This window comes from Mixophyes fleayi, chromosome 12, assembly GCF_038048845.1.
Source record: "Mixophyes fleayi isolate aMixFle1 chromosome 12, aMixFle1.hap1, whole genome shotgun sequence".
In the NCBI taxonomy this organism is placed as follows: Eukaryota; Metazoa; Chordata; class Amphibia; order Anura; family Limnodynastidae; genus Mixophyes; species Mixophyes fleayi.
The window spans coordinates 28,238,449-28,261,566 of NC_134413.1; the positions used below are offsets into that span (position 1 = coordinate 28,238,449).

At 37.3% G+C, this 23,118-nt stretch overlaps 1 protein-coding gene across 6 annotated transcripts in view; it reads left to right on the forward strand.

The window, feature by feature from the left end:
- Window positions 1-23,118, forward strand: part of PCNX1 (pecanex 1) — a 90,977-nt gene that overhangs the window by 22,050 nt on the left and 45,809 nt on the right. For 2 of the 6 annotated variants that reach the window (XM_075192855.1, XM_075192856.1), the window contains exons 2-8: window positions 4,304-4,512; window positions 6,439-6,544; window positions 7,603-7,642; window positions 9,119-9,208; window positions 11,204-12,871; window positions 19,362-19,491; window positions 21,846-22,087. In XM_075192855.1, coding sequence (XP_075048956.1) covers window positions 4,304-4,512; window positions 6,439-6,544; window positions 7,603-7,642; window positions 9,119-9,208; window positions 11,204-12,871; window positions 19,362-19,491; window positions 21,846-22,087 — 2,485 coding nt within the window. The remainder of the gene's footprint in view (window positions 1-4,303; window positions 4,513-6,438; window positions 6,545-7,602; window positions 7,643-9,118; window positions 9,209-11,203; window positions 12,872-19,361; window positions 19,492-21,845; window positions 22,088-23,118) is intronic. The other 4 variants (XM_075192860.1, XM_075192861.1, XM_075192857.1 and 1 more) reach the window with 3 other exon arrangements.

Consider the following 23,118-nt stretch of genomic DNA (forward strand, 5'->3'; position numbering starts at 1 on the left):
GCTTCATGGGATTACAGAGATTTTACCCTGAGACTGCTGTTCTCTATCAGATGCTGTTTTCCCTTTAGCAGATTGTTTATTTGCATTTAATGTAGTGATGCTAATGTCAGTGTATTATTTGTAAGTAATTAGGAAACCGCTTTAGAGGTTTTTTTTTTATTATGTCCTATTCCAGAGTTTTTTGTGTTGATCAGTGGTTAGAATCCCCCAATACATCAGTTTTGATGTCTTGATGTAAGAAAATTAAAAGGTAAAAAAAGAAGCCAAAGGGGGAATACTCTTAAAAGCCTCATACACAAACCAATTAATTTAAACAGAGGAAATTAAAATATTTGACACTTAAAATAAATGCAACCTTGGTGTTCATCAATGTCAGCAGTTATATAAAATATAAGCGAGGATGAAACCAAAGGATGAATGTTTAAAGTGGACGAGGTTTGACCATGCCCAGTGGTGATGATATCACTTGTGAAAGTCACGCACATTATTGCAAATGTGGGGCTAGACCATGATCTTTGAACAACAAATAGCTGGAAGTAACTGCACCTGCATCTTTTTCTAGCTAGACCCTGGTTACTGACAGAAGATAACCACATTGGGTGCCAGTAAATCATTCTGTAAGTGTCTCCTGGCCTTTGTTACTTCTGTCACCTGGATTACAGATGCTGACCTTAGGCTGTGCATTTACCAGTAGCTGCTGCATTTCCCACCCTAGGCTTATACTCGAGTCAATAAGTTTTCCCAGTTTTTTGTGGTATAATTAGGTGCCTCGGCTTATATTCGGGTCGACTTATACTCGAGTATATACGGTAATTGGGTTCTATGATAGCATTCATTGCATCAATTAAATTGTATACTATGCCACTGATGATCTTTTGAGAACAGCCTACTAACATGGTTAAATGTGAGGACAAAATAAAGTTTTGAATACTCTCCTAACTAGTGTTGTTTTTCAGCGACTATGTGCACAAGGCCATTCATTTATGTTTGAAAACTTAAACCTGGATATGGCACAGAATAGGTTTCTAATTTAAATGTACCTGATTTCTGCACAAGGAAGGATGCAGCCTTTTTATGAAGTGGTATTCAGCCTGTAAATTCACGAGTAGCGAATGCCATTATTATAGCTCGAGGAAGTGTGTAGTAGTTCTGTCAATTCACAATCAAAAATAAAGCTGCCTCCGGTGTGAGAAGGCAAGGGGGTCATTGTTTACTTAGTACTGAAAATATTGAGATTGCTTTTTTTGGTTAATGAACATTAAGAAACATCAGTTTGAGTTTAGGTTGTAAGTTATGATTTAGTTTCTGAGAATGTGTCGCGCTGACTCATTTCCTTTCCAGGCAAAAAAAAGAACAGTCTGACAAAATATGTTGTGCAAAACCACATATTCTAAGAAGCACTAAACTGGGAGTGTATCATGTGGTTAAGTATTTCATTGTATGTTGTTTTCTAGTGCTGGAGAGTGGTGGCTGTGTAGTTCACAAGGCTGGATGCACAGGCTTGGCTGCTCTCATTGTACGGCTTACATTTCATGAATGTACTAACTAAACCATAGTGGTTTTGACATTGCTGCTAGCTAACTACTTCCTTAACACCCTTTCTTCTCAGGTGCTGTTCTATGTATTTTACTGTGAAAGGAAAGAGAAGTAGAAAATCTTGCTCTGCCATCGCACAAATCTATTAATGTGATAAGACTATTTTGTGACAGTCTGCAGCCATTTCTCTAGTATTTGCACGTGAAAGGTGACCTCCCTTCTAATTAAACAAATAACTATTTTGGACAATTGGATTCCTTTGCTAGTAAAATATTTTGAGCTTGGTTTAAAAGCTGTAGTGAGGAAGGCTGTATGTTCAAATACATGTTTATTTGCTAACCTATAATGACTGGGAGAGCAAGTATTAATTGTGCCCAGAGCACATTGTCACTGGCGGTTTTATACAGCAAAGTTGTCTGTAATTTATGCTCTAATTCACAATTCTATCCTTCTTGTTGCTGCAGTCACTAGAAGCCCCCCCACCCTCTTTACTGATCACATTTTCCCAGGAATCCCCTAGCACTAGGGACATGATCTCTGCTCGGTGTACAATATGCTCTGACTCTAGATCAGCAGATCTGATTACAAACATTCAAGGTATCTGTGCTTGAAACCTTTTTAGGGCAACTATGCTTCATTTGTATATAGCATTTACAGAATGGCGCACACAACATTGCCCTTTGTAGTTTTGCATTATTTTTTTTGCTTATGATGTTTATAAAATGTAGTAAAGTCTGAATGACCAAACACTATGAGGGTGGTGCAAGTATGCTACCCATATAGTTACTAAGGGAGGTAAGACCTTAGTAACTTGCAGAGAAAGCTGTCATTGCTGGATGCACCAAGCATTAGACAGGATAAAAGTAATTTGAACCACAAGTTAGAAAAAGGTATTCGTTTTTCAGCACTGTGGTTAGCACGTCTGCTTTACAGCACTGGGGTCATTAGTTCTCTCCCTATTTGTGTGGGTTTCCTCCGGGTGCTCTGGTTTCCTCCCACACTCCAAAAACATACTGGTAGGTTAATTGGCTGCTAACAAATTAACCCTAGTCTCTTTATCTGTCTGTGTGTGTTAGGGAATTTAGACTGTAAGCCCCAATGGGGCAGGGACTGATGTGAGTGAGTTCTCTGTACAGCACTGCAGAATTAGTGGCGCTATATAAATAAATGGTGATGATGAAGATAGCTATTTGGAGTTTGTTTTTTCTTACTATAGGTGGCCATCCCTTTTAATGTTTCTGTAATCAATGGCAGGATTTGGCCACATGCGCACAAATTCTGCTTAGTGTCCCAAACCATGCAATCACTGACAGCCATTCGCTGCCTGTAATTTACATTACTGTTCTTGCACCTATCTTGAGGCTGTTTCTTTTTGGTATTTTAAAAGATGACCTGTGTAGAGAACATCCATTTGTCCGTAGATTCTTATCTGACTTGTCTTAAACCGACAAACCGATTGATTAGGTTTTTGTGTTGAAAAAGCACTTTTTATACAATAGTAATGGTTACTATTGCTTCTGTCATCACTATAATATACCAATACTAAAAGAAATTCCACCTGCTTAAAATACAACTTCTGAATCTGCATTTAATTATGCATAAAATTTGTTTGATATATTTTTTTTAATCTCCCAACAGCTCTCTTTTGTCAGTGTATTCTTCCTGTAATTTAGTAGCCACAAGGGTGTTGCCAGTTTGCCTTCTATACTTCTGGTTAATCTATTATGTCCTGATCATTACAATTTATTTCGTATGAGTTTATACTTAATCAATAAATACAATCTTCATTGTTGGACTGTTTTCAATTTCACCACCTTCTGAAATAGTATTTGATATTACTGTAGTGTCACTTGTACAATGCTGGACGTCTTTCACCAATACTTGTTAAATGAGAACACTGGTAGTCTATCGCCTGAAATGCTGGTTTAGGCAACATTTAAACAGATAGCAGTTTTAGAAAACTCACTAGTCAAGTCATACATTAAAGTGTGCAAAGGGAGAGAGCCAAAATGCCAGATTCCAATGCAGTAGTTGCTTCTATGAAATAAGTGATGGTTCCCATGTTCAGACGTCAAGCAAAACTTCACACAGCCATCGGTCACAATGAATAATTACCAAATGTTGACAAATGGATGGGTAACAATAAGCAAACTTCTAGTGCAGAGTCATAAGACTTAAATCATATTTTTTTTTTTTTTATAACAAAGAGTTAGGCTGATGCTTTATATCTTTGAGTTGTCTTAACTTGAGACTGGTGAGTTTTCTATATCCATTTATATTTTGCCTATGCCATAATTTTGTTCATCTCTTGAGAAGGATCGCGTCTCAAACACTACACTTGCTCCCATTCCCTTTTACAGAACTTTTTCTGGCTGCACAAACTCTGTTGAATTCCCTTCCTCACACAACAAACCTTATATTCCCAGCAAGCTTATCAAATTCCCGAATAACCTTTGTATCCTGCCTAAACTATTGTGAATTTGCAGGAATAGCCTCACAAAATTGGTTTTATTTATGGATTTCCTGTTTAAATTGGCAAGAAAAAAAAAACATTCCAGGTACAAGCAGTATTTGCTATATGTTCACATTGTTTTTGTAGTTTGTGTCGTGGGTTTGTTTCGTTTTCTAACTTACTGATGTGATTGCATAGACTTCTCCCTACCCCCATTAGTTGGGAACATGTCAGTGTTTGCTAATATTCTTGAGTGTCATTTAATGAACGTATTTTATATATATTTTACATTTCTTCTTCTTCTTTCCCCCTCAGGCACTTCCCTCCTCTCTGGTGATTGTAGCCGTGTATTGCCCTGTAGTAGCAGCAGTTTTCATAGTTTTAAAGCTGGTGAACTACCGGTTGCACAGGGCTCTGGATGAAGGAGAAATTGTGGAGAGGAGTGCCAGTGAATTGACGGAGAGGGTGGCAAAGGCCGAACGTAGTGACAGCTCAGCCAGAAGAGAGGACAGCAATGGACCCGGGTAAGAAGGATAAAGCATATGCAGACACCAAACACATCTCACCAGATGGACTTATCAGCACATCTGCATTTTGTCTGTTATTAATATATACATATGTTGGTCAAACTGATGTGCTAATGGAATTTAATGGAATACAGAGGTTTCGCAATTTGTTTCTCTGTATACAATGAAAATAAATATTGAGCTTTAGACCTTCTATATGGGCAAAATTGTTACTTGTATAATGATTTTGGTAGCAATTTAAAATTGTTAAGAGCAGGTATTGTCCAAGTTCTAGTGCATGTGCTAAAACTTCTAGTTTTTAAGAAACACAGTGCTCTCTAATGTATAGGAGTTTTCTACTATTCTATTCATTGTTAAAATGCACCCAGTGAATAGAGTGGTCTGCAGTGAGACTTCATCGTGTTTGTGTTATTTAAATACTGCAAGTGTTCATCTTGTGCTCCACATACAATTTCTGTAGCATACCATAAATGAGATCATAATGTGAGGAAACCTGAAATAGACCCCACGGAAGAAGCACCTTATGTCAGTTTTGAGCCTTTACGGATTTTATTTTTATCAATAAATATAGTTTCAAAGCCATACCTGCTTTATATGCCTTAGCTTCCTTCAGAGAGTTTGGATACAGTTTCAGTTGTGGTTTATGGTTTTTTAGCAGTTTACGTGATAAAATCTTTCTCTATAAAAAGTTTCTTTTCTAAGCTGTACTTAATGCTCATGCTGATGAGCATTTAAAAGTGCATTTAAAAATCAAATTCCCTTTTCAAAGAATTATTCATCTAAATGGTTTAATACAGTGGCACAACAATACAGCAAAGCATACTGGGATTGCTCAGTCCATATCACCTGAAGAGAGACAGATTACTTACCTCTGCTTTGGTTGGAGCCTAAGAGGACATAGTAGAAAGGTTAAGAAAGTTACTGCTAAAGAATAAATACTATGGAAGATGTTTGTTTTATACCAATAATAGTGGATTTTTTAAGATGCCAATATGTAGGGTCTGATTTATCTAGTAGGCTGACTAAGTTGCAGCCTAGGGAATGAGGCTTTTTTGGAGGGCAAGATTTTTTTCAGGATTTAAAATTGTGACAAGTAGAAGTATAAACTAAAATTAGTTTTAAATTATAAGAGCATAGAAGTTTTCCAAAATAAAATATGAACCAAAAATGTAGTAAGGTTTTAATCTTGACGTGATCCCATTGTAAAGGCTGGAGGCAATGAGATGTCCTCGGGTGGGTTCCAAGCTCTGGCATGACTGCCCCTTCACATCTTCACCCTCAGTAGTGCTTGTTCATGCCTCAGTTCTGCTGCACAATCTTTTAATGAAAATTAAATGAGCTTTCTAAAAGGGTTATGAGAATCCTTGTCACTAAGTGGAGTTGCGTTTTGAAAACGGAACATAAACATTGGTGACGGGGGGGGGGGGGTGGCACTTTAAATTAAGGATGGTTTTAGTTTTACGTGCTGCCATTTTGCGGAAGCAGAGGTGGCTGTACGAATGTATTTGCCTATGGCGGTCTGAATCTTTAATCAGACTCTATTAGCATATTGTTTATGTAGAGAATAGAGTTCTTTCTGTTAAACTGATTAACCAGTATGGGTATCGCATTCTGTATATAGAAAGTTTTTTTTGTTTTTTTATTGAATCCTGTACTAATGGGTTGCCCTCAATTTTAGAGAGGAAAACTCTCAGATCTAACAAAGCTTGTGAGAATCTCTGAGACAAAGGGATCACTTGAGAGAATATTTCAATGGCATAGTGATCATATTTTGGACATTAACATTGTATTTGTCTTTGCAGTTTTCATATTGGATTCAATGACACATTTCTGTATAATGTATGCACATTTCTCTTGTGCTTGATTTGTATATTATTTTATCATTTGCTTGGTTTGCTATACACTTTGCTTTGTGTCTGTCAGTGACCCAGGTGGAGGTATTGAGATGTCAGAGTTTGTAAGAGAAGCCACTCCTCCTGTTGGATGCAGCTCACGTAATTCCTATTCTGGGTTGGACCCAAGTAATCAGGTATAAACTTTATTAGAAAAATTTGTTTTTGTCTAGTAATAGTCTGTATAAGTCCATACAACAGGTTTATGGCTTGTGCACTAGCAAAGCCTGTTGATTTGACGGAACAAATAACGTTGCATGTTTTGAGATTTACAACATGTTATTTAGAAGTAGTATTAATTTACAATTAATGGGACTTTTATCATATAAACTTGGTTTGCTGTGGGTGCAGATAGTTATTTCTGTTTACTTGGGAACTGCCATTTGCATTCCTGAATCATATCCATCATGAGTAAGATTTCACACTTGACAAAATCTAACAAACTGCTTCACATAATATAGTAATAGACAACTTGATGCATATCAGTTGCTTCATAGGTTCCCCTGTAACCATCAAAAGGGCAGCACATTACCCTTATTCTCCATAATAAGCTGAAACAATACACAAGAGACATATCTTTCATTTTGTTCCCTTTATCCAACAGTTTGAACTGTTATTAGTTTCTTACAAACTATTTTGTTACACAGAGTGAAGCGATATCTATATTTCTGATACAAGATATGTTCTAAAGTTTTAATTCTCTTCCTTCCCCCGAATTTCCCGTGGAGAAATCAAGTAGGGGATTTATTACAACTTATACCATTATAATGTATTGGTGTTTATAGTATATTGTTTAACATTTTTTTTTAATGAGAATAAAAAATGGTATTAACGAAAGTGTTCTATTGGTGATAGTAAGATAAATCCAATTTATATATGAGACATAAACACAGTTATCTGGTTCATTAGCGCAGTCCTTAGTTTTTCTAATATTTTCTGTATATCTGTAAAAACATCGGCAGATAATTTAAGCAAGTGTTACAAGCTATAACAAACCAGTCTGACAATGAAGCAGGATGGAGCTGGGGGCCACAGGTGAAGGCTTGGAGGGCCATCTGCTACCTATCGTTGCTGCAGTGCATGCTAATTGGCTGGAATGAGACATCACACACAGTAGTACCCATAGCCTTGTAAAGCATTTCTAAATAAGTTGTTTTAATATAAAGTTTTTTTAATCTTCTCCCTTTCTGCACAGGTTGGGATGTCTAGATATGGCGCTGCATCAACAAGTAAAGGTATGATTAAACAAAAATTAGAATAAATATGGGCATATCATTCCCATATTAACATTAATAAACGGGAACTGTGGGTGATACAGAATTTGTAATCAAACTGGCGGTATGAATTGTTAATAAAACTGTTTTAGAAATGTTTGTTTTCTGCTTGTACTGCTTAAAAAGCTAAAGGTGGCTAATACCTCTCACTGGTCCTGACTCTAGTTGGTATAGTCTGAGTGATCTCATCTGTAAGTGTATGGTAAAACGATAGCTTGCTATTTTATGAAACAAGTGATACTTTATAAACTGCAATGTGTGTAGGCTGACAGGTGCAGGTACGTGTGATGTTTCATACGCAGCTATAACTTAGGACTTGCTGAGGACTTAGATGTTTGTAAAATATTTTAAATATTATCAAGACGGAATACATGTAAAGACTGATTTTGATAACTGTATTTTTAGCCTCACTAATTATTGTGTATGGAGTGCAGCGAAAATGAAGTAGTAATTAAGTATGTGGAATACAAGGTTTGTGAGAAGTTTGCAGGGCCTGTTTGGACTGAGGCTGGTTTCTTACAATATTTATGTGAATTTAAAGAGGCCATAATGTCTACTTGAGAGTTGGAGGTGCTGTGCACAAAATGCACAATGTTGGCGAGTTTTTAGGTGTTTTGTTTTTTAAAGTAGTAGTTAAAACCTTTCTTTACATACGTAAATGTGGTTTCCTCACCTGGGCACTTGTACTTGGTGCTTCATACAACACATCTGGTGTTTCAATTCCCCAAGAAGTCTGTAAGGAAAATGATCGGACACCAAAGGTATTGGTGGCTGGAATCTGAGTTGCTTCTGCTGTCAGCATGGAGTCCTTGTCTGACTGACCAAGGAACTAATGTTGTTTGAACTGTATGTACAGTGTGTATCTGAGCTCATTAATCAGTCTACTAAGCTGCCTTTGCACCTGGATTGGGCAAATAGTCCTGTATCAATTCTAATCAGTGGTTGAACTTGACAGTGTATTCTCTCTTGCAGGATGCGCCTAGTTTGTTAGATGCCTGTTGATAGTGCAAGCCCTAAACCTAATCCTATGATTAACTCCAACAATAATTTGTAAAAATATTAAGTTGCTAACTTGTCGTTCGGAATTGACAATCAATTCGGTAAACTGAAGTAGCCATAATTATAAAACTAAAAACCAAATATATCCCTGTACCTCTGTGACTTCACTTGATCCAAGTGAATTAATCAGCTGAATATTTCTTCACCCCAATAAAATGATTGCATCCAATTGCATATTGGGATTGGGTCCATTTTAAAGGCATTGCATAGTTAATTGAGTCTGTCTTAGTACTTTTCTACAAATGTGATCTATGTCATTGGCCTTGATCTCCTCACAGAAAGATCCTTGTATGTTTTCACATGTGAGTGGTGTACTCTATGCTGATCTGGTGACCGGTGACATGGATCACACTGGTATGACACTTCTTGTCTCTGCAGGGGATACAGATGCTGCAAAGACCTCAGATGATATCAGTCTGAGCCTTGGCCAGAGCTATAGTTTGTGCAAAGAAGGAAGTGAAGACCAAGGTAAAACCAAACGGTCCTTGTACTTAAGACGCCCTGGATTTTACTGTTTTATTCCACCTCTTTTTGGACTTTTATAGCTTGTTGCATGCTCAAATGCTCATATAGTGCAAAATATAAGAGCAGCAGTTTCGGGCTAACTAGCAATTGGCCCTTAAGTATTGCTGATCCACAGCCTCCATGGTGCTCAGCTGATTGGGCATCCTGGTAAATATAGCTCCACATTGACTGGAATGCCAAAGCTGCCATGGGTAATCTCTAGCATGAAGGCTGCAAACATGGAAGACAGGGAAATAAGGCTTTTATGCTTGCTAAATTTATAGGTTTGTACATTCTATGGTGCTTTTCTAGTTGCATAGTATAAATGATGACTATGCTTTGCATGGATATGTTTTACTGCATAAATATTTGTACTTTTTATTTAGCCGGCTAATAGATTTTGTTTCATTCCTTCAAAATACACTGCACATATTCTATGAATGCTCGTTTGCTCATGCTATGAGGCTTTTTAGTGCCCCCCCCCCCCACACACTTGTTTTCATTTAATAGCACTGTCCAAGTGATTGTCAGAATAGACCTCTAATGTTTTTGTGCCTCTCCGCTGATCTTTAATGCATTTTGTGATTGTTAAGTAGTTCTGTGATACACAATTTGTGCAGTTGTAAAGCACCAATACACAATGTTTCATTGCTTTCCTTGCCTTCCTGTAATAACAACGTGCGATGGCATGTGAATGCATGCAGCTGTCTGTGGAATGTCTCACTCGAAAATGACCTAAAAAAAAGTTTAAATGTTGCAATGTGCAAACCACAAGTCTCAAGAGAAATAAAGTACAATATTTGGATAGCAAACACATCACATGCTGATCTGTTTTGTTCTAGTATTTTGTATTTTATATACAAGAAAAAACAAAACACTTTGACCACTAGTGGGTGACATTAGCATCCGAATATGTTGCCTAGTTTCTCATGGTAAAAACGTGTAGCAACAGCTGGAATATGTAAGGTTTTCTGTCCATGGTCAGCTATGTAACAAGTGAATTCAATAAAATGTTAATTTGTGTGGTGTTTTGTTTATTGTTTTTTTCTATTTTTTTCTCCCCCTTCCCCCAGACAATATGAGAACAATAATTCATTTTAAGAAAGCTTTATTATATAGAGCTCTACTACATATCTGAGGTTTGCACCCTGTTGTTTGCAGTATAATTGCTAAAATTCACTGCTAGGCACATTAAAGGCATAAGCAATTTAAGACTTTTTCCAGCTCATCCAGTAATAGATCTTTGTACAGCTTATACTAATTTTGGGACTTAATGTTTTATGTAAATAGTGATTCAGAATATTTTTTTCAGCTTAAACATTATCAAAATATCAAGGTTACTTTTTTTCATACGTCCTTGCCTCTGTAGGATATATACACACAAGTATCAAATTTGGTTTAGTATAGAACTCATTGATCTGTTTCAAGCAGCCCATTGCCCAGTGAGTGCAATGATTGTCTGATCTATACTCCCATGTCATTACATCTGTGAGCAATTTAGATGTGTTGAAGAAAAATTGAGCAGATCTGATCAGTGTCCGGTGATCCAGTACCATCTGATCAGAATGGAAATCCTTTGTACTTATTACACTTGTATTTAAGTGTTGACTAACCTGATTTATTGTATTTTATCCTGCTGGATCAGATCTCCTCAATACAGATTTGATTTGTCTGTGATAAAACACTGTATAAAGGTTTGTTAATGTAGTAAAATTGAAAAAAACAACGTCTTGCTGTGTGTGAGCATTATAAAAAATAGGGCGAGTCTGTATGGCTGGCTCCAGTGTCCACTTTTAACGCATTATTCTCTCATTTGCGTTTTGATCTGTAGAACAATATAATTCTAAAATAGTCATGTACACTGCAGCTTTGTACTAGAAGCTATTGGGAAATGGTATGGATGCCTAACATGTCAGTGTTAAATACATTTCTATTCTAACTACAGTATTTCTTCTACAGATTTGACTGTGGATCAGAAGCTTTTCCGACTGGTCTCCAATGACTCGTTTGTCTCCATTCAGCCTTCGATATCCTCTGGAGGCAAGGACTTAAATAGGGACTTCAGTGACAAAGGTTCAATTGCAACTCACAGTCACCATCACCATGTGGATCTATCACTGTCTAATGCGTGTGACACAGAAATGGCTTCACTTGTTCCATTGCATTCACATTCATACAGGAAAGACCATAGACCAAGGGGTGTCCCGAGGACTTCAAGCTCTGCTGTTGCTTTCCCAGACACTTCCCTCACAGACTTTCCACTCTATCAACAAAGGCGCGGGCTGGATCCTGTTAGTGAACTTGAAGCTTCCAAACCACATTCTGGGTCCAAAGATTCTCTCATAGATAATGCTTGTGCTTCAGGGATTTTTCAATTAGACTGTCTCAAAAGCAAAGGTGCCCAGCAGCTTTCAAGGAATGATAGTGTGAAACATATGAAGTCCGACAAAAGCATAGATAGCTTAAGGAGCCTTAGCACGAGAAGCAGTGGTTCCACAGAAAGCTACTGTAGCGGTACAGACCGGGACACCAATAGTACCATTAGCAGCTACAAAAGTGAACAGACAAGTTCAACTCATGTGGAGAGCATTTTATCTGAACATGAGGATGCGAGCACTGTAAAGAGAGGCCTTTGTAGTGACCCAGAGGAGGAGCATAGTTCAGCTACTGATAAAAGGACTAGTAGTGTTCGGACAGCCGTAGAAAGAAATTCCAGCCAGAAAGCCAAGGATGCCAACACATCCGATGATGTGCAAAGTCCAAGGGGTCTTAGCTCGTCGGCGTCTGAAGAAGCAAACAAGAACCCCCATGCAAATGAACTAACTGCGCAAGCTGATTGGCTACCTGGGAAGCTCTCAGTAACTCATGATGACCCAGTTGAGAAACCAGTAATTTTAGTAGATTTAAGATCCTTTAAAGAAACGGGTATTAAGCATCGGGATAGTGACGTACGACCCAAATCATCCAGTTTAATACACAGGACGTCCACCTCTCATAAATCATGTAGGAGGCGGACAGGGAAAAAAAGAGCCAGCAGTTTTGATGCCAGTAGACACAAAGAATACGTCTCGTTTCAAGGCATAGCTGATACCAAACCTCACAGCACTGGGTTTTGTCATGACGAGGACTCTAGCGACCAAAGTGACTTGAGCAGGACCTCAAGTGTGCAGTCTGCCCACCGTTTCAGCAGCGATAGCTCTTCCAGCACTACTTCCCATTCATGCCAGTCTCCTGAGGCCAGATACACTGCTCTCAGAACAAAATATCACATCAAAGAAAAAGGAGCCGGAACCCATCGAACTCACTTAAGTTGTGAAGGAACTAGTAAAAGGCGCTCCAACCGCAGAACTTCCAGTGCAAGTGGTACAAAAAGTCGTGCCAGGGTATTGAGCCTGGACAGTGGCACTGTAGTTAGCTTGGGCGATCCTAACAGACTGGCAGCCCCTGAAAGTATCAAACCATTAACCACTTCAAAGTCAGATCTAGAGGCCAAAGAGGGGGAAGTTCTAGACCAGCTGTCTTTACTAGGGCGGGCTTCACAGTTAGAATCTGTAACTCGTTCAAGAAATAGTTTACCCAGCCAGGTTACATTTCAAGATGTAGAAGAGCGAGAATCCGCTGTTGGAGGTATGTAACTAATTGTAAACTACTACGTTTTGTGTATTTGTTTTAACCAGACGCATGAACATTGCAGATCTCGGTGCATTCATTTTACTGTACAGAGCCCTTACAAGGCCAGAGTTTAACATTTCAGGTAGTGTTATAAAGCATGATGACCTATTATAAGGATACAATATCTCTGTAATTACTGGTAGCAGAATCTATTTAATCTTTTAATAATGATTTTAAAATCATTTTGAATGAGTTATCTGTTTTCTACTTTGCACCTGTGTGATATACTTCCATCATGTGTTGCAGGTTTTTCTAGAAAGGATTTTCTTTTATGCATGCTTTAAAAATGGATGGTTGATTTAGTTTTATTATTTTGCCTGCATTATCGGCCTGGTTAATTGTTTTCTTTCACGTACAGGACATGTATAGTAGTTTGGAAGATAATGTGACAGTAGATGTAAAAGACCAGTGTTGCATTGACTAGCAATTAGTAGTGCATGTGAAATATATGCACTAAACATACTTCATACCCATTGTTTATTGTCTTATCTGGAAGCTACATTTTCAGTCTGCAAAAGCTGTCAAATTGAATAGAAGTTAATTCAAGTAGCACAAGGCCAATTAAAAATAAGGCAGATTAGGTGACTTGTGATCTGAGGCAGACCCAGGTTTTATCTGTGTCTGTGTTCAGTAGAAGTTCCAGAGTATGATTGGGTTACCTGCTAGTGGAAGAAAGACGTGGATTCTACATTTTAATGAAATGTTTAATGGTCTGTACAAACAACTTGCCTGAAAGCTGTGCATACAAACACTGTTTATAAACCCTGCCCGTCAACACTGTTTACTACACTGTTCTTTAACCTACTCTGGAAATGCATTGCAAGTGCCATCTCGGTCGTTCAGAAAAATCTGCAACACATTTGAAGGTAGACACAATATTGCTGATTTTTGCTTTGAAATGTGTTCTATTTATTTATATGGCACCAACATAAACTTTGAATTGTGACTTCATTCTTGTCTCTGGTTGCATGGTTGTATGTGTTTAAAGAGTTTCCTAACTTATTCCTGTCTGTCACTGATTTCTCTCTTTAGATGTAATGTACATACAAAATAAGCCTGCTTTAATATGATTAATATAAATTCTCGGGGAACTTGATATGTCCCAAGTTTTGTGTATGCTGCACTATTTCAATTGTTGTTTTTTTTTGCATTCCTGATGCACCCTGTCTTGTAGATCAGTAAACCTCATTCGAACTAGTCTGGAGGCCACTCACCATTCAGATATTGAGCTTTGTTAATATTGTTTTTTTTGTATTCATATTTTTGATGTCCACATGCTCTGTGGTAGACAACACATTTTGGTTAAAAATGTAAAACCATTACAATTTCTGACCACCTGCTCTTTTGTTGGTATCCAAAATCTATGCTATTGGGTTCATTAACATCCACACCCACCACCACCACCACCACCGTGTTGAAAAACATCTCTAAAGGACAAGCCAACAATGTTTTTCCATTCTAAATGTCCTAGTACCTTGGTCAGGGCTGCTTTATAAATGAGCATATTTCATGTATTTTATCTTGCTGTCCATTTTTAATATTTTGTTTGTAGAGCAGTCTACATTTTTTTTTCCATATTAAATTGGTCTACCAAACAAAGTAATAAGCATTGTTACGTCACTTCACTCATCCTTTTTCTGCATGGATTTATTTCAATTTAGGTCTCCATAATCTAAATATTTAAACGCAATCATACACTTAAAGTGAATAGGAGAGAATACATAGGTGGAGATGTTAATACCTGACCATTGGGTCCATTTATATTACACCTGGACATTTTTGGGATGAATTGGCTGTGTGCTCCTAACTTTAAAAATTGCACGTTTGTGTTATTTCTGCTGTATTGTGCATAGGATTTATTTCAGGGCTGAACCTACGTTCCCGTCATATCTCTATTAAACCACTTTACAGAGTTATATTGTTGGCTTGTTTAAAGGATAATTCCAGCTTTCTTAGATTTCTTTTTCTTTTTTTTTTTTATTGCTAAATTAAGCAACTTTCAACCAAAGGTCATTGTTTAGAAGTATAACTCCTTTCCTGTGTCTGCACATTAGGTACACTCTCTAGCAGATCTAACATGTAAATGCTGCAAATTTTTCAATATGTGGACATGTATTTTCTTAAGGACCGAGCATTTGGAGAAGGTGTTACATGCTACGTTCTAACCTGATCACATAGGGGTTTTTGACATGCTGTAGACTACACGAACCTGGACACCTACATATTTAAAATCTACTTGAAAAGGGACTTGTTGGTAGGGCCCCGATAGAGTATTAGATTACCTGTCAGATATTATAGGATAGGGGGTTATTGGCGACCTTGACTTATAATTACCAAAGCACTATTTATTAACATTTTAAAACAAGTGTAGTAAAATTATTTTGTTTCAAGTTTTATAGGCATGTTTGTCCTAGAACACATACTGTGAAAAAGTTCTTAAAACATTCACAGGTAGAACTTTTGAAATTACATAAGTAACAGGGTTTTTATCCAGTATCCAGAATGGAAAAAGCTATGGGTGGTAATGTCCTACACAAAGACATCATAGTTTATTTGCAAATGCCAGCTTGCACTGAGGCTTGATTTGTGCCCATTTGTGGTCACAATGTGCTTCACACATTTAAAGGCTCACGCTCTGACTCTTGAAACAAATTCTCATTTTTTGCGTATTGTGAACCTTCACCCACCTAGCCTGCCCTAAGCCAGGAATACCCCATTACGCCCAACTCCTCCTGTCTGAAGATACAAAACTTTGCACCCTTGCTAACGTCTACATTTTCACATGTAAAAGCCATGAGCCTTTTTGAAAGTTAGGTGTATTTACTCACAGCTTTGTCCTCTGGATGGGGGTCTTTTGCACATATGTGAATGTGTGAATTACCATTAGTCTCGCAAATCACTCTGAGTGCTGATAGACAAGTCCTTTGGGTAATGCTTGGTAATCACTTTCCAATAGCCATATATCTCTGCATAGAAGATGATGCTTTTCTTCAAGCAACAGGGTTTAGTCCTATTAAATTCTTTTTGAAAGAACCACATTGACAATTCTCATGGTACTTATAACTAATGTACTACAGACTACAAATAAAGTGAGCAGTGTATGGTCTGTGAGGAGTTTTACAGGTCAGTGGTGTTGCTGCATTTTTCTGTTGGGTTCTATAATCATTGGTTTTATCCCCATTAAAGTGGTGGTTGTGGTCCACTGAGCTTAGTGTAGGATAAGACACAGTGAGATGTAAAACAATCAGTTGGCGTTTACCCTGGTCTCCCACTCCAGGCTGTCACTTTGCAGGTGCTATGTATTTGTTTGTTGTGTTTTGCAAAATATCCCAAAAGTGTAGAAAAGCTCTTGGATTCTGTTACATGTCTTTTATTTCAAAGATGGCTATATTTGACTCCTGCTTATTATCTAAAGACTTTATCCCTTGCAGAAACGGAAAATTAATGAAAATATCTTGTACCATCCTTTAGAACTAGACAAAAAATCTCCCAACGGAACCTTGCAATATTGTGAAAAACAAAGCTTCAGTGAAAATATAATTTTCAGTCTGTATCCGTAGCAACTTTTAGAGCCTGTACACATCTATCTGCGTTTTTGCTCTTTTAACACATTAATAAACACCTCAAAAGCGCATTAAAATAGTTTGCTTGGTTTCTTATTAGCTCATTCCTTCTGTAGCACTCAAAGTTTTTACGCTGCATTTAAAATTTTAGGAAGCAGCACGTCCCAATTCTCATGTGGCCATACACATTGCTTGAAAAATAAGAGAACAATGCTAAAAGCAAATGGAGGACGTGTTAAAAATGCATCATTAAAGTACCTGTTAGAGTCCTGTGGTGTTTAATCATCTACTTAAAGTAGTGATGCGTCTATTGAGCCCCTGTCAGTGACTAAATTAAGTAGATAGGTGAAGCACTGAGCTTCTGTTTGTTCAGACATAGCATGGTTTAAAGGTCTTCAAAATAAGAGAAGAGTATTACCCAAGTAATTCTGTTCCTCAACTGCTATGATTAATGTATGGTATGGATGGATGTTGGCTTTCTTGTCTAGTGTATAACTACATACCAAAGAGTTTTTCCCTAAACTAAATCTATTTTTAATATTAAGATATTTACATGTCATGGTTTGAACGTATTAATTTAGCCTGCAGTTTGATCTTTTCCCCCCATGTCTGTAGAGTAGATTACTTTTCATGTTTGTGTTTGGAATCCTCACAATGTGATCATTGGTCTGCGAAGGTTCTGGTAACATCTGCATTGAGTGCGTCTCCATGGCTTAGGTATGCATTTAGGGAGTGGCGGGTGTTACTGTCTGTAACTTCCATATGATTAGTCATCTTGGTCATTAGGCATTGTGTCCCCTGACTCCTCCAATAAGGAAGGTTATGCTGGGGAGCCTTTGAAACATCGAAAAGAGAAATCTTTTAGACAAAAGGTAATATATATAGTTTGTTATTCCACTGTGCAAATTTAGCTATTTGCCTGCCCTGAGTCATATATTTGGACTTTAGCTCTCAATGATGTCACACAAGTTATTGTTAGAGGATTATCACATTTGTGTAGATTGACCGCAGAGCTCTGGGAGGAGATAGAGGAGTTATGGAGAAGAGAAGGCAAGAATATATGTAAGCAGCCCTCCCTTAATATTTATATTGGACCAGTTCATGGGGGAATATAAAACTTATAGAGTTAGTCCTTTATAAACAGCACAATAGCACTGTTACTTCCTTTTGTGTTTATCTGAAATAAAAGTGTAATATTCACATGCACCAGTAAGAGCTGCTGGTTTTGTCTGATAATCCTCTTATTCTTACAGCACTTTAGTTATTGCTGCTTTGGAGCTGCTGTCTCTGGAGCATCGCTAGTGCCAGACAAAACTAACATAGTAGAGAGTAAGGGGAAATGGTCATTACCCATCTCCCTAACCTGTACAGGATGATAAATAAAACTATTCACTGACAAGTATTCCTCTGTATTTGATACTGTTAAAAATAAATAAAAATACCTTTCTTTTTTTTTTTAACCTTTGAGGTAAAATGTGGGTTTATTTTTGTCAATTTTAAAAAAACACACAAAGTGCGCTCCACATCCTCATTCTAAACATTCAACTGCTAACAGCTGTTTGTTCTGTTTGTATCTTATGTGCACTGTTTATTAAATTATCCCTTTTATTGAAAAATAACAGCACCAGAGCCAACATTGCTTTATATTCTGTTTTTGTCTAATTCAATCAGAATTGTTTTTGCTGCTTTCTGCAATGATGAATTGCAGAGAAGGGAGTCAGCTGAAACGCTATCAGTCTTTCCTCCTCTGGACACATTTGTTTTTTAGTAATGTTACTAATGAAATGTAGGTGAGGCTCTTGTTTGAAGGGGTCTTATATCCCGATTAGGAGTCTGTTTGTGAATTAGAGACTTTAGTTTGTCTTGATGGACTGAAACTCCAAATATATTTTGGAATGTTGTAGAAGCAGGTAACTTTCATTGCTTTTGGCAGTTTTTGACTCTCGTGAAAACCCACAAACTACAATTTTTTTTTTTTCTCGAGTGCCTAAAAATGATCTGGTTATTTTGGGGCATGGCAAACAGTTTTTGGTCAACGCTGTGGCAATATCGAGTCAATTTACCAATAGTGATTAATGTATGGCCAGCATTAGTGTAAATGAACTAAATCTTTTCCCTTAATCACCAGTTAACATACAGCATTTATACTTTCAACTTTCACTATACAAAGCAGCAGCTACTGAGATTCATCGTCGGGTGGCTCACAGGCTGATGAGCGCGGAATTGCAACACCGATTTAGAGCAATAAATTGTGTTGGTACTTTATTATTTTTAATGTAAGTTCCAATATAAAATACTAAGTGTTGTGAATTGTATGTTTCTTGCATTTGTTTAAAGGAACCACTTTGTCAACTACAATTTCCCCTTTTTTTGTGTACGTCTGTATGTGAAAATTGGTCTACACCAGAAGTTCTTGAGTCTTACCCAACCAAATAGCAATTGCGCATTCTGTTTACTGCGGTTCGACATAATCCTCTTAGGTAGACTAAAATTTCCTGATACAAAATGTTAGTGACGGCTCTAAATGAATTTCAAGTAGAAACTGTCCTCCTGACTTTGTGGCTCCCCCTCGACCATGTTAAATAAAAATTAAAATAAAAATTAAGCAGCCTGCATCCTTTTTTAGTTGGGTTCCAGAACTACTGGTATTTACCTTGTTGAGTATGTAGGTTCTCCTATTTTTTGTTTTTGTTTCAATTTTAAGTAATTGTTAGACAAATGGCTGGTGCATTATTGAGAGAATGAAAAGTGAAAACCTAAGCTTAAGTAATCTCTAGAGTTGGGGGATTCCTACATTTAAATACATAGCCAGGATAATTATTGGAGAGTTGTATTTTTTTTTTATTTTTTTTTGACCTGAAGTCTCTGTCTTGCTGCTGCAGCCCATACCGGCGAGGAGACCATAACATTTCGGCGTGAACGCAGCACATTTAGGCGCCAGGCCGTACGGCGCCGGCACAATGCAGGGAGCAATCCCACTCCTCCCGCTTCACTCATCGGATCACCCCTCAGGTACGGTATTCCAAGCTCCACCGTACTGCATGCTGCAGCCTTCTAACCTGAGCTTCCTACATCAACCCTCTCCCCTCCTATCCTAATACTGTTGAACCCTTCTACCTTTCTCTGTTGACTGTCTCTGCATGACGATGAGCATGTGAGCTGCATGGGCCTGCTGTAACACAGCTGTTTTATACTAATAAAGGAAGTTTAAATCCCTTTTTAAGCTTTGTAACTGTAGTAACCGTACAATTCCCCACTCATGTATATTTTATGTGGATAATCGTAATAAAATTAATGGATTTATTTTGTCTGTCTTATTTCAAGCCGTTGTTTCCACTGCTTTCAAAGAAATCCATAGTCTTTTACAAGGAAATGGCCAAAAGAGCAAATATTTAGCCTCTGATTTCTCCAACTTTCTACATATAATTACATTAGTGTTAGTATTTGTCTAGCTTTGCAGTTTTGCCATTGTTACATTATTCCTGCTGTGGCATCGTTTACATAGACCGCACATCTGCTCTCTGCAATATTATGCTGCTTTCTATGGTTAGAAAACAATTTGTGCAACATTTACTCTAAATTTTTAGGTTAAGGCTTCATTTGCTGTGTGATTGTGTGTGTATGTATGTGTTTGGGCATACATTTTTTTTCTTTTTTCTTTTTCATTCTGCAATGGTATGTAAGATGTTCAGTTTTTTTTTTTGACTGTGGAATGTTGTACATTATTTTATCCTTTTTATAGATGATGCTTATATACAGGTGCTCTTTAACTCCACCCACCTGTTATTCCAGGAAGGATTCGGTTATCTTGACCTTGTACTGAATCTCCCCTCTACCAGAATGCTCTGACCTGTCTGCCAGCAGGACTGTGTTTAGAGGGACAGGTGGATATTTGCTGAGCTGACACTGTCTGCAGTATCAGCATGGGTGGGGGACAGAGCCCTGGTCAAAGTGGCACAGAGATGGTGGGTGGGGTCATTATTTGATTATTTAGAACTCAAAAGAGGATTTGTGCTGTTTTGACGGAATTCATTTAGGTTTTTCTAACCAACATCTGACTCTGGTAATGTATGAATGGACAGTTAGCTTTTTCTTTTTTTTTTTTTTAACTTTTGCAAAGGAAACCACATCAAGCCTGTGATAGGTACAGCTGTAAGCTGGGATAGCCCACGAGTGGGAACTTCAATATGGTTATCTCCTAACATTGTCAGTCTGTGACACCCTTCATCTCTGTTAAAATAATTGTTGGCACCCTCTTGCCATAGGATGTAGTTGAAATAGTTTATTACTGTTCGATGATTTTACTTTGTTACAAGTTGATTAATATTTCTACACAGGGTAGTTGCGCCTAACTTATAATGTTAAAAATCTCAGTTCAGAATGGAAGTTGCTTACATTTTTTGGGTTGTCACAGTGTTTTTTTTTTTTCTGAAAATCTAATGCACATTTTCAGAAATTAAACATTTTACCATACAATTAGTATTTGTAGGGATTATATGTATTACGAAGATGTCTGTTGTGGTAGGTGCTGCTTGTTTTAAGAGGCGGTCTACTGACCACCTCTGAGAAGTCTTTTGTTGTGTATAAGTACAGTCCACAGCATTCCATTGCTGCCTTCTGTTATGTCTGCTTCTAGGAGTAGCGATAGTAAATGGGTGGGCCACATAATGAGTGCATGGACTACTCTGTTCAATCTAAGAACCAGGAGGATTGATTAAGGAATCCCGATGGGCATACTTAGACCTTGTTAGAAAAGTTGCCTGGATAAGATTAATCCAGTCTCTTAAATTTGTTGATACCCTTATTTGTTGTCATCTGCCATGTTTTAATTAATAGTTGACTGCTATTTGTTTCAGCGATTTTCTTCACAATAGGCAGCATGTAATGTTTTTGTTTTGTTTTTTAGTAGTTTGATTTGTAAGTTTCTAAATGTGGGGATTTTGTTTTCTTATACTCATAAATACGAACAGCTAAAACATGAAGACATTATTGAAATACTATGGGCTCATTCGCACGTGTTTGAAAAATGGGTAAACCCGAATGAAAACTAGTTCTAGTTATGCTTTTTAATGCACCTTTCATGCGTCAATGCATATGAGCAAAAGATCTTATTGCACACTAAAATTTTAAATGTGATGTCAACATTTTAGAACACAGTGGTGGTAAAATGGCACCATTGTCTGTTATTTGACCTGTCTTTAATGTTTATGCATTTAACCTGTGAAAGGTCAAAAAAAGCTGTTAAGTTTGAATGAGTCCTAATACTTTTAGTTTTGCTTTATGCTGAGGTTTAGTTGGGTAATTTTCACGTGGATCTTGATTCATTGCCCCCTTTAACGTCTTCCCAACAACTGTTTTTTTTGTAGCCTTCAAGATGGTCATCAAGGCCAGCAGCCATCAACCCAGGTCAAAGTCCAGTCCCGCCCCCCTTCCCAGGCTGCAGTGCTCAGCGCTAGCGCCTCCTTGCTGGTGAGAAATGGGAGTGTCCACTTAGAAGCATCACATGACAATGCATCTGCCGTAGGCAATAGCAGTTTGCACGATGAACTTGGTATGCAGGCCTTATGTAACCTTGGTGACATGGAAGTTTTAATGCAGCACATTTTGGGTAATGATGCAGTTCACTTATATTGTTTTCATTTCAGAACCGTGTAAATGTGGAGATGTTCTAGTTGATAACATTTTAACTGTCCACTTTTTTCCATTTATTTTACTTTATTGATGATCTTTCTCCTGACAGCTCCCAGGTGCTAACATCAGAACATAACTTCACCTCTGCTAACATACATTTTGCTTCTTACCCATCTGTGACAGGTGCTCGCACGTATATTTTAACTCTTTTTTTTTTCAGTAATTGGATGCATGGGATTTTTCCCGGCTGAATGCAAATTCAGTTTTATGTTTGTAAAATTAAATTCTTGTCTCCTATTTGTTCATATAGAACTTACTGAATAAATAGAAGAAAATAATTGTATTGATAATGTAAAAGTTCGTTGAGAATGCTTTTCCACATTTTAATTTGTTAGTTTCTCTGTCAGACCTTTTGGAATATTTGTTTTTTTTTTGGTTTGGATACATAAAAACAATTATTAATTTATTAAACTACTCTGTCTTTGCATAGGAGGTTATATTCTTAAGTCATAAGTGTCATGGCTAATTGTAACATACATTCTTGGTTTATATATACAGATATATAAATTATATACATTTCTTAAAATGTTTTCTGTCATTTATTTGTATTTTATGTGACAATAGGCTTTTGGCTGCTTAGTCTTCATTTCATGTCTTGCTAACTATGTTGGTGCCATATAAATTATTTTACAGTCCATGTATGTTGCATTTACTTTTTTAATATTGATTTGATTTACTGTAAAATTGAACTTGGATTTTTTTTTTTATGCTTCACTTACATGAACTGACGCATTTGGAAGCCAAATTGGTGAACCAGTATAAATCACAACATTAATAGTCATGCTAACGAACATGTCCATTTTGCATCTGATCTGCTACTTTACCATTAACCTTGTAGTGGAAAAATTTAAGTGTAAACTCTATCATTTTCTGTGTCACTAGAATGGTTTTAACAAGTTATTGCAAACTAAAGTAATTTTAAAAGCATATTCAGTCTTCCCAACCCAC